Source organism: Rhinatrema bivittatum, chromosome 7 (assembly GCF_901001135.1).
Source record: "Rhinatrema bivittatum chromosome 7, aRhiBiv1.1, whole genome shotgun sequence".
Classification (NCBI taxonomy): Eukaryota; Metazoa; Chordata; class Amphibia; order Gymnophiona; family Rhinatrematidae; genus Rhinatrema; species Rhinatrema bivittatum.
This window is the reverse complement of record NC_042621.1, coordinates 46,398,705-46,413,274: the sequence shown is the minus strand read 5'-3', so window position 1 is coordinate 46,413,274 and position 14,570 is coordinate 46,398,705. Positions and strand designations below refer to the sequence as shown.

Here is a 14,570-nt window from a genome sequence, read left to right as displayed (position 1 = left end):
AACCATCCAATTCAGAAAACCTTGCCCAAGAGATGACCTAACAGATGCCCTCTCCGATGATCTTAATAAACTAGACTTAACTGATCCCGAATCTGCCCTTTCCTCCTGGAATCTCCTCACCAACAATATCGCAAACAAGATATGCCCTTTAATAACAAAAGAAATAAACCCCTCACAAAACACTAAAAAGCCATGGTACATGCCTGAACTAAAAGCCATGAAGCACAACCTTAGAACACAAGAAAAGAAATGGTACATAGATCTCTCCCCAACACAATTAGCAAGCTATAAAACCCTCCTACATACCTACCGAGAGAACACACTTAAAACTAAACGAGACTTCTATACCCAAAGAATACATAACCTTCAATTCAACCCCAAAGCCCTTTTCTCATTCGTCTCAGATCTAACTAAAACTGCACTAAACTCTATACCCGGCGAAGAAGCCAAAACAAAATGTGAAGAACTTGCACATTATTTCCACGATAAGATAACTAACCTCACAACTCGCTTTCCCACCTCTACATCACCCATCAAAACCTCCCCTAAAAATTCTAATGTTAACTTTAGCACTTTTGAGACAACCGCTTCCACAGAGATAGAATCTATACTAAAGAAAATGAGATCCTCCACACATCCGTCAGACACGGTCCCCACCAAAGCCCTCTTATCTATCCCCAACACAATTTCCCAACCCATAATAAATCTATGACCCTTGGAAACGTACCTAACCCACTCAAACAAGCTATTGTAAAACCAATACTAAAGAGACTGAAACTCGACCCCTTAGACCTGGCCAACTACCGCCCCATTTCCAATTTACCTTTCATAGCAAAAATTCTTGAAAAGACCGTCAACCAGCAATTAACTGACTACCTTGAACACCACTTTCTTTTCTCATCCCAACACGGCTTCCGTAAACATTTCAGTATGGAAACACTCCTTACCTCCCTTTCTGATTACATCCTCAAAGGCTTCAACAAGGGCCAAACATACATATTAGCTCTACTAGACATATCTGCAGCCTTCGATACCATTAGCCACAGTATTTTAATCGACAGGCTATCTGAAATTGGCATCTCAGGGATCCCTCTCCTCTGGTTCAAATCTTATCTCAGCAACAGACAATTCAAAGTCAAAATAGGAAATTATGAATCCAGGGCAATCAACATAATGCGAGGTGTGCCGCAAGGCTCCTCGCTATCTTCCACACTTTTCAACATTTACCTCCTGCCCCTCTGCCATCTCCTCTCAGATCTCAACCTCCCGCATTTCATATACGCCAGTGATGTGCAAATCCTCATACCTGTCACCGACATCCTATCCAATGCTCTTAAAACATGGGAAAGTGCCCTTTCCTCCATCAACCACCTCCTTTCAAAACTCAACCTAGCTCTAAACACCAATAAAACAGAACTCATGATCATTGCACCCCAACACCACAATCTCAACACCCCCTCCCTCCCCTCCTTTTCACAACACGTACGGGACCTAGGCGTCACCCTCGACACCCAATTTAACCTAAAAAAATTTATCAACTCAACATTAAGAGAATGCTATTTCAAGCTGCACACACTGAAAAAACTAAAGCTCCTTCTGCACCTCAACGACTTCAGATCAGTACTATAGTCTCTCATCCTGTCTAAACTTGACTACTCAAACGCCCTACTCCTAGGCCTTCCTAAAAACACTATCGCCCCTCTACAATTGCTACAAAATGCCGCAGCAAGCATACTGACCAGCACCCACAGAAAAAAAAGCATATAACCCCTATTCTTAAACAACTCCACTGGCTTCCTATCTCCTCCAGGATCCACTTCATGACACTCTCACTCATTCACTAAGCTATCCACAACCCAAGTATGTACTGGTTCAACGATTCCTTACAGTTGCGCTCCTCCACTAGACCCACCAGAACACAGTATCTTGCAACACTACACACACCTTCCCCTAAACTCACACAGCTCACTTCCACGAAGGAACACGCACTATCCATTGCAGGACCGGTGCTATGGAACTCCATGCCCACCCATTTACACCAAGAACTTTGTCCAAAAAAATTTAAGCAAAAACTCCAAACTTGGTTGTTCAAGCAAGCCTACCCTTGATACCCTCATAACCCCACATCCCTCAATTTTTCACAATTCTCTACTGTACCATGCAAAGCTTTGAACTTTCTGAATTATTTGTAATATTTAAATTCTCTTGCTTGTTATGTACTATTACTTAATCCAATACATATCTCCTGTGTGTTACCAGTATCTTACATATCCCGCTCGACATTAGTACCATATAACTAATGATTGTACATAATTTTAAGGCGATTCTACTGTTTGTACATAATTTTATTTATTTATTTATTTCGAAATTTTTATATACCGCGGCACGTTAATAACATCACCTCGGTTCATAATAAACAGTAAATCAGCAACAAGCTTTACAGTCAATATGAGAACGAAATCAGGTGTACATAATAAATCAATTAAGAACAAATTAAAAACAAAATTAAGAACTAATAATTAAATTAATGATAATTATAATCAATCGATCAGATACAAGATAATCACAATCAATATATTTTATCAATATATTTTATATATAAATATATTAACATATATAAATATATATATAAACATATATAAATATATAAACATATAATATATAAACATATATAAATATAAATATATTAACAATCAATATATTTTAAGGTGATTATTGTAATATTCCTTAACACCCCCCATGTATTTACAGCTTCCCCCCTCTCCTCTCTATCATAGTTTCGTCCCTTCCCTCTCCCTTCCTACACTAATCCCCTCCCCCCTCCTACCTTCTCCTATTTAGTTTCTCCCCTCCCCGGTTCAAAATCTGTTTTATTGTAAAGCCCTTATGCTGCATTTGTTGTGGAGCGCTAGGAGAGCGATCCCACTCCTGGGAGATGTGTGTGTCCTTGGGCCGAGGCTCGACGCCAGAGGGGTCTGGAGAGGTGCCGCGGGAGGCGTGGCATGCCCGAGCAAGGGCTGGACGGAGGCAAGCTGGAGTGAAGACTGGAAGACAGGCCCTCCTCCGGACCTGCACGCTTCGGAAGACCCAACAACGCAATGTTGGTCTTGTGAACAGTCCTCCGACCGTTCCCAGCCCTTTCGGACCTGCCGCAGGGTAGGGCACGAAGCGGGAGGCCAGAGCAGCGAAGACTGGAACATGGATTCAGACGAGACTCAGGAATGACGTGGACTCAGGCTTAGACGTGGACTCAGGAACAAGGTGCAGGATGCATAGACGTGGACTCAGGAACAGACGTGGACTCAGGACGAGGTACTGGATGCACGGAGGTGGACTCAGGAATGAGGGCTGAAGGAAGACATGGGCACTGTCCCTCAGGGCGCCCTACTCAGACCACCCACGGGACTGAGTCGCGGACCACCCTGCCTCATGCGCGCCCTACTCAGCCCTAGAAGGCTGGTCGCAGACCAAGCTGAGAGCGGGAGAGCACAGGAAAAAGGAAGCAGGTTTGCTGCACTCCTGGCAGCTCAAGGCAAGGATACGCTGCACTCCTGGCAGCTCAAGGCAGGTTAAAGCATCAGGATCAGGAACAAGGATTAAGACAGACCTCAGGGCTGGAACAAGGACAGCAGGAACATCAGGACTGGAACACAGATACTGGAACAGGAGACACACCTCAGGGCTGGAACATGGACATCTGGAACAGCAGGAACATCAGGACTGGAACACAAGTACTGGATCGAGAGACAGACCTTGGGACTGGAACGGCAGGCAGACATCAGGATTGGACGAGGAGCTCCGACAGAGAACAAGAAACATAGGACCTTGCAGAAGTGCTGGAACACGGACGACTTCCTGGAGCGAAGGATCTCAGGAGTGACTAACTCCTTGCGAAGGCAACGACAGACCGAACGCTGAGCCCTTTAGTAGAGCTGAGGTGGACAACGCCCAGGGAGGGGTCAGCAGGGGGCCACACCTGGCTGGCCCTTGAAGAGGAGCAGAGAGGCGCGCGCTCGCGCCCTAGGAGGCTGGAGAGAAGAGCTGGAAGCTGGTGGCGTCCTCAGCCACGTGGAGGGCCCAAGGAAGCCGCGGAGCAGCCCTGGACTGGAGCAGCTCCCAGCCGCAAGGACTGAAGCAGGAAGAAGCAGAGAAAGGTAAGGCTGGCTGCAGGCACCGGCAGGGAGAACAGAGAGCTGCAAAGACTGAAGCAGGAAGCAGGAGAAGGGCTGACTGCAGGAACGGCTCCATGCCGTGAAGACAGACCCAGGAGGAAAGGTAAGACTGCAGGCAGAGTAGAGAGCTGTAGCAGGCTGCAGGAACCGGCAGGGACGGCTTCCCTGCCAGGCAAGGACCCGGGCTGAAGCAGGCACCGGCAAGGACGGCCTCCCTGCTGGCTGAAAGGTCCCGGGATCGCAGCAGAACATCGGGGGAAGGCAGAAACAGGAGCAGAGGAGCCGGCCGCATGGCAACAGCTGCGGGGACAGCCCCAGCTAATTCAGGGAGAAAGAGAAGCAGCAGCGTCAGCAGCCCGACTGGCTGTGAGACGGTAAGAGCCTGCCCTCGCTCCTCGCGGGCAGGATTGCAACAGCATTTTTGTTCTCCGGAAACCGATGTGATGTTACTAACGAATGTCGGTATATAAAAACGTTAAATAAATAAATATTTCCTAGCAACCTGTGGTCTCCCAGTTAATAAAGGGATTTTTCAGTGTTAAACCTCCTTCATCCCTTGGTTGAATGGGATCTCTCATTTGTGCTGGACTGCATTACTTGCCCTTCCTTTAAGGGCAAGTAATGCAGTCCAGCCTTGGACAAGGCTGGGCAAGGCAGCTGGGCAAGGCAGCCTTGGAGTCTGCCTTGCCCAGCTTCTTCACTTAGAAAATTGTCTCACTGTGGTGATTTCAGCTTGCGGGATCAGTGAACTTCAGGCATTGGTGATTTATAGGGTTGCCAACGTTTCCAGAGACCAGGACTGAATACTTGAGGACTGGGGGCTGGGGTGGGGTAGGGGAATGGTACTCCCTCGTTTGCATAAATGTTAGATCCTGTCAGTGACTGCCTCAACAGTGTATCTATGCATATGCAGAACCACTGGGAGCTGAGGGCTGTGCTGTGCACCACCTCGTCTCCCTTTGCTGTCCAATCACAGCATGGGAAAGGAAGCAGGGCTACAGCACAGCTCTTCTCCGATAGGCTCCAACCTGCTTTTCTCTTTCTCTGAGGCTGTGGGGGAAAAAGAATTCACCTGCAAAACCGGTCATTTAGCATCCGGTTGGCACTTCTGACTGGATACTGTACAGAATGCCTGAAAACCTGGCTGTCCAGTCCAAAACTGGACAGTTGGGAACCCTAATGATTTATCCTCTGTACCTGCAGTTCTTTCCAGACAAGGTGGTCTTATGAGTTCTCTGAGGTTCCTGACAAAGATGGCATCCAAGTTTTACTTGCCAGGTTCTTATGGCCTGGATTGGCCACTGTTGGAAGCAGGATGCTGGGCTTGATGGACCCTTGGTCTGACCCCAGTATGGCATTTTCTTATGTTCTTAATATCTTTGCCTGTGTTTTCACCTCCTCTGCATACTTCAGTAGATGCATATCTTCATACTCTGGACCGTATTTGTGCTATCAGAATCTATCTCCAGCACACCCAGGCCTCCAGACAGTATTCTCAGCTATTTGTGGTCTACAACCTTAATAGACCTGGTTCTCCTGTTCTCAAACTCTGCCTCCTTAGCTTCTTTCTTGTATTAGTTTCTGTTACTCTACTTTTGCTCACTCTTCTCCTAGCTGCGTCATGGCTCACCACTGCTTTTCTTCATTCTGCTCCTATCAGGGTGGCTTAAGAAGTGGTACTGCGCCTTCTCAGAAAAGTATATAGTGAACACAAAATGTTTGGTGAAACAATATATATTTATTTTCTTTCACGAACTTGCAAGTACGGGTGTCACACAGCAGTAGGCACACCCAGAAAAGCTAAAACATCTTAGTTTGTACATTTTCTTATCATAGTGAGCCCTTGCTCACAGTGGCCAATATCTGTAAGACAGCAACGTGGTCCTCCCTCCACACGTTCGCCAGACATTATTGTCTTCATGAAGATTCTGCTTCTGACTCCTTTTTTGGCTTTTTTGTCTTCCCTGCCCTCCCTTGAGGGCTTCTGGGACTTTTCTCCTGGACTTCTCAGCTAGGGAATCCCATCTGTGGACAAGCGGAGTTGCTCATCTATAACAGGTGTTTTCTGTGGACAGAGGGCCAATCAATCACACATTGGCTCTTTGCCTTATGTTCTCTGTTACAGAAAGCGAAGATGCTCATCTGTATCGGCCATGCTTTTCCTGTCACCTTTGATTGGCTGCTGTCAATGTGTCATCATTCTGCGACTGCTGGCTGGGCTCGAGGCAAAGAAAAAGGTACCAGCATCAGAAGAGGGTTGCTAACACGCAGCTGCCTGGTCGCTCAACCCAAACCGCACAAAAAATATTTTTCCCGCACAACGGGCAGAAAAGTCAACAACGGGCAGAAAAATCTGACAACACTAGCTGCCGCGCCGCCGGGTGACGTAAGGACGTAGGGCGCAGTGCGGCGCGGAGCGATGGCTGGAGGCGTGAAGCTGGAGGTGGTGGCCGAGGCTTTGGCTGTACTCGTCAGCCCGGCGGGTGAGGCTGGCGGTGGGGAGAGGGAGGTTGTGGAGACCCGGGGCCGCTTTCTTGATAGTTCTCCACGTGTGCGCTGCAGCACGGCAGAGGGAATCCGGGAGGGCAAACGAGTATCCATAGAAGCCTGTGGCTGGCCCAGGACTCCACTGTTCTCTACTGCCTTGCGCCCCCGCGGGCTCATTTCTTTGCTGTGCCAGAGGTTTTACTACTGTGCTGGGCCCTGCTGTAAACCTGCCCCAGGACCTCATCATTAGGCTGCGCCTTGCTGTAAACATGCTGCAGACTCAAACCATCCTGATTGTCCTTCGCTGTAAACAAACTCCAGAGTCTCGTTGCTGTACTTCGTCCAACTATAATTGCGTACCTTCTGCTGCAAAAACTTGTTCTTTGGTGTCTTCTGCTTTAAACATGCCCATTGGGTGGGGGCCCTACTGCTCTGTTATGTGCCATTGCAGATATGCTCTGGTTTTACTATTCTGGTGTATCATACTGTAAACAGACCCCCAGGTTCTTACTGAACTGGTATATCTCGCTATAAACATGCTCTGGCGTCTAACTATTCTGATTGATGCTGGGATAATTCTCTATTCCCTGTACGTACCAGGATCAGTCCAGACTGCTGGGTTATGCCTCCCCTCCAGCAGATGGAGTCAGAGAGAAAAACTGAACGGACCCCCTAGATATACTGGTGCGCCACCTGCCATCCTTCAGTATTTCCTCTGACTCCAGCAGATTGAGAGACATAACCTGCAGTCCTGTCTATCCTGACACAAAATCTCTTTTCAGGTGTCATTTATTAATTTATTGACTTGTACTGTCTAGATCGATTAGTTATTTCTCTGTTTAGTTTAAAAAAAAAAAAAAGTGGGTCTGTTTTAGTTTCTTGTTTTTTCCCTGTTTGCAGCGCAGCGTGCTATTCCTATACAGGCAGGCTGAGAGAGCTTTGCTCTTCTTTATTTTCCCGGTTGGTGTCCCTTTGGTCGGGGGGAAAGTCTACCGGTGGTCCGGTCACCCTCCCCCGCCTGTTCCTGCTTTATTCCAGGGGTTTTTTTCTCCTGAAGAGGGCTTCTGTTTATTAAAAAAAAAAAAAAAAGATAAAATAAATAAAAGGCTATTTTAATTTCAGTGTGAGGACCCGTAAGTCCTGTTGGTAACAGGCTGCGGTCCCTTGTAGCCCTAGCCTGCCGCGCAGACCAGGGACTCCGGAGGGGGTGAGGTTTCTTCACCCGGCGATTTTTTCCTGTTGCTGTTTTTTGGCGCGAATTTGCTGCTCCGAGCTTCGGCCTGCACGGCTTGTGGCAAGGCGGGGGCGTGACTCTCCAGGGAGGGTCTCTGCTCCCATTGCATTCAAGGGGGCGAGGGACCCTCCCGGGAGCCGAGCGCAGCCCGCAGCACAGCTTTTTGTCCCTCTTCAGAGCGATCAGGGAGCCTGGCAGCCGCGCGGTCCTCAGCCCCGCCCCCCACTGTTAGGGAGCCGGCGGCCATTTTGACCACGCGGCAGCCTGCTGATTCGGCATCGGAGGAGGAGGATTCTTCTCATTTCTCTCCTCCTGCATTGAGCCCGTGCAGTGGATCGGAATTGGACGCTCCTCCGGCCCCTCCCCCCCGGGTCCAGCCCGCGGGGGGCTCCAAAAGGAAAGTGCCTTTTTCTTCAAAATTTGTCCTGTTGATGCATCAGGCATTTTTAGACGCGGAGGCAGGTTGGGAGCCGGATGAACCCACTCCCCCTAAGGTTCCCAGAGTCTCTCCTGAGCGGGGCAGAATCTCTCCTGAGCGGGGCAGGTCTGGGTCTCGGGACAACACGGGGGGTTCAGATGCAACCAGACTTTATTCATTAGGAGGCAAGGGGGGTCCGGTAGCTCCGGATCTCACCCAGGGATCTCCGGATGGCACGGGATCTCCGGATGGTACGGGGACAGAGGTCTCTGACGCTCCGGGTGCGCTCGAAGGCGATGACCCCCAGATTCTGCGCCTGTTTAGCAAAGACGAGCTTAACTTTTTAATCCTTCATGTTTTGAAGGAGTTAGAGATCCCAGCGCCACAGCAGGACACTGACACTTCCACGGGGGACATAGCTATGGCAGGTTTGAGGGCCCCCCCACAGTCTTTTCCCTTACATGCCAAGGTTTTACAGCTAGTATCCAAAGAATGGGAGGTGCCGGAGGCATCACTGAGAGTCAGCAGGGCCATGAATAAATTATATCCCCTGCCTGCAGATTCTTTGGATATTTTTAAGGTCCCCGCCGTGGACTCTGCGGTGACGGCTGTAGTTAAGCATACTACCATACCTGTCACAGGAGGGGGTAGCTTTGAAGGATCTCCAAGACAGAAAGTTAGAAGTGCTGTTAAAGCGCATCTTTGAGATAGCGGCATTGGGGGTCCGAGCAGCGGCATGTAGCAGTATGGTTCAGCGCGCTACTCTCCGCTGGGTTCAACAATTGCTTACCACACAGGAGCTACCACCAGCCGAGGCTGAGCAGGCTAACTGTGTGGAGGCAGCGGTTGCTTACACGGCGGATGCCTTGTATGATTTGTTGCGAACCTCGGCCCACACTATGTCATCGGCGGTCGCTGCTCGGCGTTTACTCTGGCTTAGGCGTTGGTCGGCGGATGCCTCGTCAAAGTCGCACCTCGCATCTTTTCCCTTCAAGGGGAAGTTGCTGTTTGGGGAGGAGCTGGATCAGCTCATCAAAGACTTGGGGGAGAACAAAGTGTATAAGTTACTGGAGGACAGGCCCCGTTCGTTTCATTCTTTTGGGAATGTACGATCCCGCTTTCGGGGACAACGCCGGTTCCGTATGGGAAGGGGGGCTCCTTTCCCACAGAAACAGCAGGTTCCCAGGTCTCAGCCTTGGTCTCCTTCCTTTCGAGGCAGGCGGCCACAGCGTCTGGGATCCTCGCAGAACCTGTCCACCGGCAAGCCTTCGCAATGAAGGTGCGCAGGCCCATTCCTCCCTCCCCTGCATCGGAGGTCGCTTGTCCCAGTTTTGGGAGGAATGGGTCAAGGTCACGTCGGATCAGTGGGTTCTCGACGTAGTTCGTTATGGCTACGAGTTGGAATTTGCTCGGCCCCTCCGGGATCTTTTTATGGTCTCTCCCTGCAGTCCTCAGGAGAAGCGGCAGGTTATCGCCCACACGGTGCACAGGTTACGGTCTCTGGGGGCGATATTGCCGGTTCCTCCGGAGGAGACCAGAACAGGCAGGTATTCCATTTACTTTCTGGTCCCGAAGAAGGAAGGTACGTTTCGCCCAATTTTGGATTTAAAAAAAGTGAACAAGGCATTGCGGGTTCCCCGGTTTCGGATGGAAACGCTAAGGTCTGTTATTGCGGCCGTCCACAGGGGAGAATTTTTGGCTTCTTTGGATCTGGCCGAGGCGTACCTTCATATCGGGATCAGGGAACGTCACCAGAGGTACCTCAGATTCACAGTTCTGGGGGAGCACTTCCAGTTTTGCGCCCTTCCGTTCGGGCTAGCCACGGCCCCGAGAGTATTCACCAAGGTTCTCGTCGTAGTTGCAGCCTATCTGCGACGTCAAGGAATTCTGGTGCATCCCTATTTGGACGATTGGCTCATCCGGGCGAAGTCGGAAGAGGCGTGCCGACGAGCAGTCCAGTCGGTCGTGCAGCAACTTCAATCGCTAGGTTGGGTCATCAACTTTGCGAAAAGCCAGTTGGTCCCGAGTCAACAGTTGGAATTTTTGGGGGGGCGCTTCGATACCTTAGAGGGCAAAGTATTCCTCACGCAGCAGCACCTAGAGAACCTGATGTTTCAGGTGCAGACCTTGCTAGCTCTACCGTTACCTACGGCTTGGGATTACTTACAAGTCATTGGACATATGGTTTCTACTCTGGAAATGGTGCCGTGGGCCTTTGCTCATATGCGTCCTTTACAGCGAGCTCTCCTCTCCCGCTGGGACCAGAAATCGGAGGATTACGGTGTCCAATTGCCGCTGTTGGAGCCGGCTCGGTCCAGTTTGGCTTGGTGGTTGATCCCAAACAATTTATTGCAGGGGGTGGACCTAGAGCCGCCCCCGTGGATCGTAGTGACGACGGATGCCAGTTTGACAGGCTGGGGAGCGGTCTGTCAGTCCCGCGCGGTGCAAGGGCTGTGGACCCCTCTTCAGGCAGCTTGGTCCATCAACCGTCTAGAGACCAGAGCGGTACGGCTCGCCTTACGCCACCTTCTTCCGTTGGTTCGAGGTCGGGCGGTGCGAGTTCTATCGGACAACGCAACCACGGTAGCGTATATAAATCGTCAGGGCGGCACAAGAAGTCGGCCGGTGGCGGACGAAGCGTCGCGGTTGATGTCCTGGGCGGAACGTCACCTATCCCGCATAGCGGCTACCCACATAGCGGGCGTCGACAACGTACAAGCGGATTATCTCAGTCGTCAATACTTGGATCCCGGAGAGTGGGAGCTCTCAGCCGAGGCAATAAGCCTCATCACCCGACGATGGGGAACTCCGCATCTGGACCTGATGGCGACTCGGCAGAATGCGCAGGCGGCACGTTTCTTCAGTCGACGGCGAGGGGGTGGATGCCCTGGTGCTTCCATGGCCTCGGCACATCCTCCTCTATGTGTTTCCCCCGTGGCCCCTAATAGGAAAGGTGTTAAGACGCATAGAATCCCATCGAGGTCCAGTGATTCTAGTGGCTCCAGAGTGGCCAAGAAGACCGTGGTTTGCGGATCTTGTCAACCTGGCACAGGACAGTCCTCTCAGATTGGGTCATCTTCACCACCTGCTTCGGCAGGGACCCGTATTTTTCGATCTGGTGGACTGCTTCTGTCTGGCGGCTTGGCTTATGAGAGGCGGCAGTTAAGGAGGAAAGGATACTCAGAACCTGTCATTTCCACTCTCCTTCGGGCGCGCAGACCCTCCACTACGCTAGCCTACGCCAGAGTGGAAGGTGTTTGACTCCTGGTGCGCTGCATCTAAACTCCCGCCGCGAAGGGCCTCGGTAGGGGATATCCTTACGTTCTTGCAGACGGGTTTAAAAAAGGGGTTAGCTTACAGTTCTCTGAGGGTTCAGGTGGCGGTCCTGGGCTGTTTGAGGGGCAAAGTGGACGGGTACTCGCTCGCCGTCCACCCGGATGTAGCTCGTTTTTTGCGGGGCGTTCTGAACTTGCGTCCACCATTTCAACCCCTTGTCCTTCCTGGAGTTTGAATTTGATGCTCAAAGGTCTCGTCAAGGCCCCCTTTGAGCCCCTCAGGAGGGCGTCGCTAAAGGATCTCACGCTCAAAACCGTGTTCCTAGTGGCAATTGCGTCAGCCCGTCGGGTGTCGGAACTCCAGGCACTTTCGTGCAGGAATCCGTTCTTACGGATTTCGAGTGCCGGCGTGTCACTCCGTACGGTCCCGTCGTTCTTACCGAAGGTGGTATCGGCTTTTCACCTTAATCAGACAGTAGAATTACCTTCATTCTCAGAGTCGGACCTAAAGTCTTCGCACGGGTCCGACTTGAAGCGTCTAGATGTGCGGCGAGTGCTCATGAGGTATTTGGAGGTAACTAATGCATTCAGACGGTCGGATCACTTGTTTGTCCTGTGGCAGGGGCCCAAGAAGGGCCTACAGGCGTCCAAAGCAACTATTGCTCGTTGGCTGAAGAGTTCGATCGCATTCACGTATATTGGCTGTGGTAAGTCTGTTCCTGAGGGGCTCAAGGCGCACTCTCTGCGTTCTCAGGCTACTTCCTGGGCAGAAAGTAGTTTGGTTTCTAGCCAGGAGATTTGCAGAGCAGCCACGTGGAAGTCATTGCATATCTTCGCTCGACATTATCGGCTTGATGTTGACGGTACATCAGCTGATTCCTTTGGCAGCAGTGTCATTCGAGCGGGACTCTCTGGATCCCACCCCAATTAAGGAGGCTTGGGTACATCCCAGCAGTCTGGACTGATCCTGGTACGTACAGGGAAAGGAAAATTATGTTCTTACCTGATAATTTTCGTTCCTGTAGTACCAAGGATCAGTCCAGACGCCCGCCCGGTTTTGACTGTCATGAGAGTCCGCTCCGATAACCGGTTTCTTTACCATAGTTCAACAAGGTAGGTGCCTATCCCTTTCCTTTGATTTTAGAGGGTGTTGCCTTTTTGAAAATTTTGTTAATATGTGCCAAGTTCTGGCATGTGAGAGTTTAACTATTTGATCTAGACAGTTGCCATGGTTTCATTCGTGGCTAAGTTGGCGGAGGATTTGTTTTGCTTTCTTCTGCTTTGTTATACTTTATACTGAAGGATGGCAGGTGGCGCACCAGTATATCTAGGGGGTGCGTTCAGTTTTTCTCTCTGACTCCATCTGCCGGAGGGGAGGCATAACCCAGCAGTCTGGACTGATCCTTGGTACTACAGGAACGAAAATTATCAGGTAAGAACATAATTTTCCTTTTTTGCATAATATGACAAGAATGAACCTCACTTGTAAACTAGCGTTTGCCAGTTGTGATCTGCGTCTCAAATTTACTGCTAGTGCTCTTAAATATTTGAATTATGCAAAAAACAGCCTCCTTGTGGAGTTCATAGGCTGTAATATGTACAGGCAACATATCAAGGCGAGATTGAAAGTTCTTTTCAATCAAGTCAGTACTGTAAACATGCCCTGAGGTCACATTATTCTGGAGTGACCAGCTGTAAACATGCTCAAGAGTTTGATTACTCCAGTGTGTCCTGCTGTAAACATGTCATGTGTGCTGGTGAATGCTAGTATGTCCTGCTGTAAAATATCACAAGTTGATAGGGATACTAGTTGAGTGCCTTCTTATGATGATTTGTTTATTTATTTTATTTTATGATTGTTTATTTCCTGTTGTAGAAAAGGGCCCATCATTACAGCATGCCAAAAAGCAAGCAATCCTGCTGGAAACATTTAAATCCAACCTGTTATCACTGGAAAAGAAATTTGAACATGCATCTGAATGGAAGGAGCTGTGGAGTCTGCGAGAGAGAGTGGCAAAGGGCACAAAGTGGCTGGAGAGCTCTCCAGATGTCACCTGGAAGTTCACATCTGAAACCCTGCTCTTGCTGCTCTGCCTGAGACAGTGCATGGTTCAGTTAGTAGCATCCTTCCAGCCAACTAAACCAAATCTGCGAACTGCTGAAGCTGCTCCTGCCCTGTCGCCTGACACCCTCAGCGTCTCCCAGCAGAAGACCTTTCAGTCTGCATTGGAGTTTGTGGTTACTCTGGGCATTTGCCCGTATCTTTTGCCTGGTGTTGGTATTCCCCTGAGGCGCAGGTCAGAATTTGGTGCAGTGGTGGAAGATGCAGTGTCATGTGATTCCTGTGACACAGCACGTAGGCTGTTTATCAGCTGCACCATACTGCTGGACATCTCTCAGCACCCCTCGCTGGGGAACCTACTCCTCACTCGCCATCTTGGGGACATCATGGCAGGGTTGTGCCAACTGGGCTTCTGCCCCTCCAGAACAAAGGCTGACCAAAGGCTAGAGGAAGGACTGCTGGTATGCTTTGCATTAGGGCTCTCCTCTCCTTTCCTTTTTCTTCTGTGTCCCCTTGACAGTTATTGTGTCTCAATCATTCCTTTCTATAAACTCTGCCATGAGCATCTGGTTCCCTAGTACCTCTCTGTACCCTTATTGCTAATTTACCTGTTTCTGGCACTGACTAGTAGCGAAGGATCTCTGAACTTGCTCTCCATCCTGAACACTTTCACTCCTCCCCATGTCTTCTCTTTACCAGAAGAGCCTGGGACTGCAGGTTTCCTCCCCTCACCTCTTTGTTCCTTTATTTTTTTCCATAAACTTTGTATTTACTGAATAAGCCATATAAATGTGTGTTGTAACATACATTTTGTAACAGAGTAGATTATGGATAAATGAGTATTATATAAAATCTGCATTAGCCAATTTGGACACTGGTTGCCTCATAATGATTCATGAATCTAGGAAAAATGCAGAGTGCC

General features: G+C 49.7%; 1 protein-coding gene across 1 annotated transcript in view; it reads left to right on the top strand.

Moving 5' to 3' along the window:
• Positions 1-6,271: 6,271 nt before the first annotated feature.
• Positions 6,272-14,570, top strand: part of TANGO6 (transport and golgi organization 6 homolog) — a 308,257-nt gene continuing 299,958 nt past the window's right edge. Inside the window, 2 exon segments of the mRNA XM_029610664.1 lie at positions 6,272-6,409; positions 13,463-14,109. Coding sequence (XP_029466524.1) covers positions 6,307-6,409; positions 13,463-14,109 — 750 coding nt within the window. The 5' untranslated portion in view covers positions 6,272-6,306.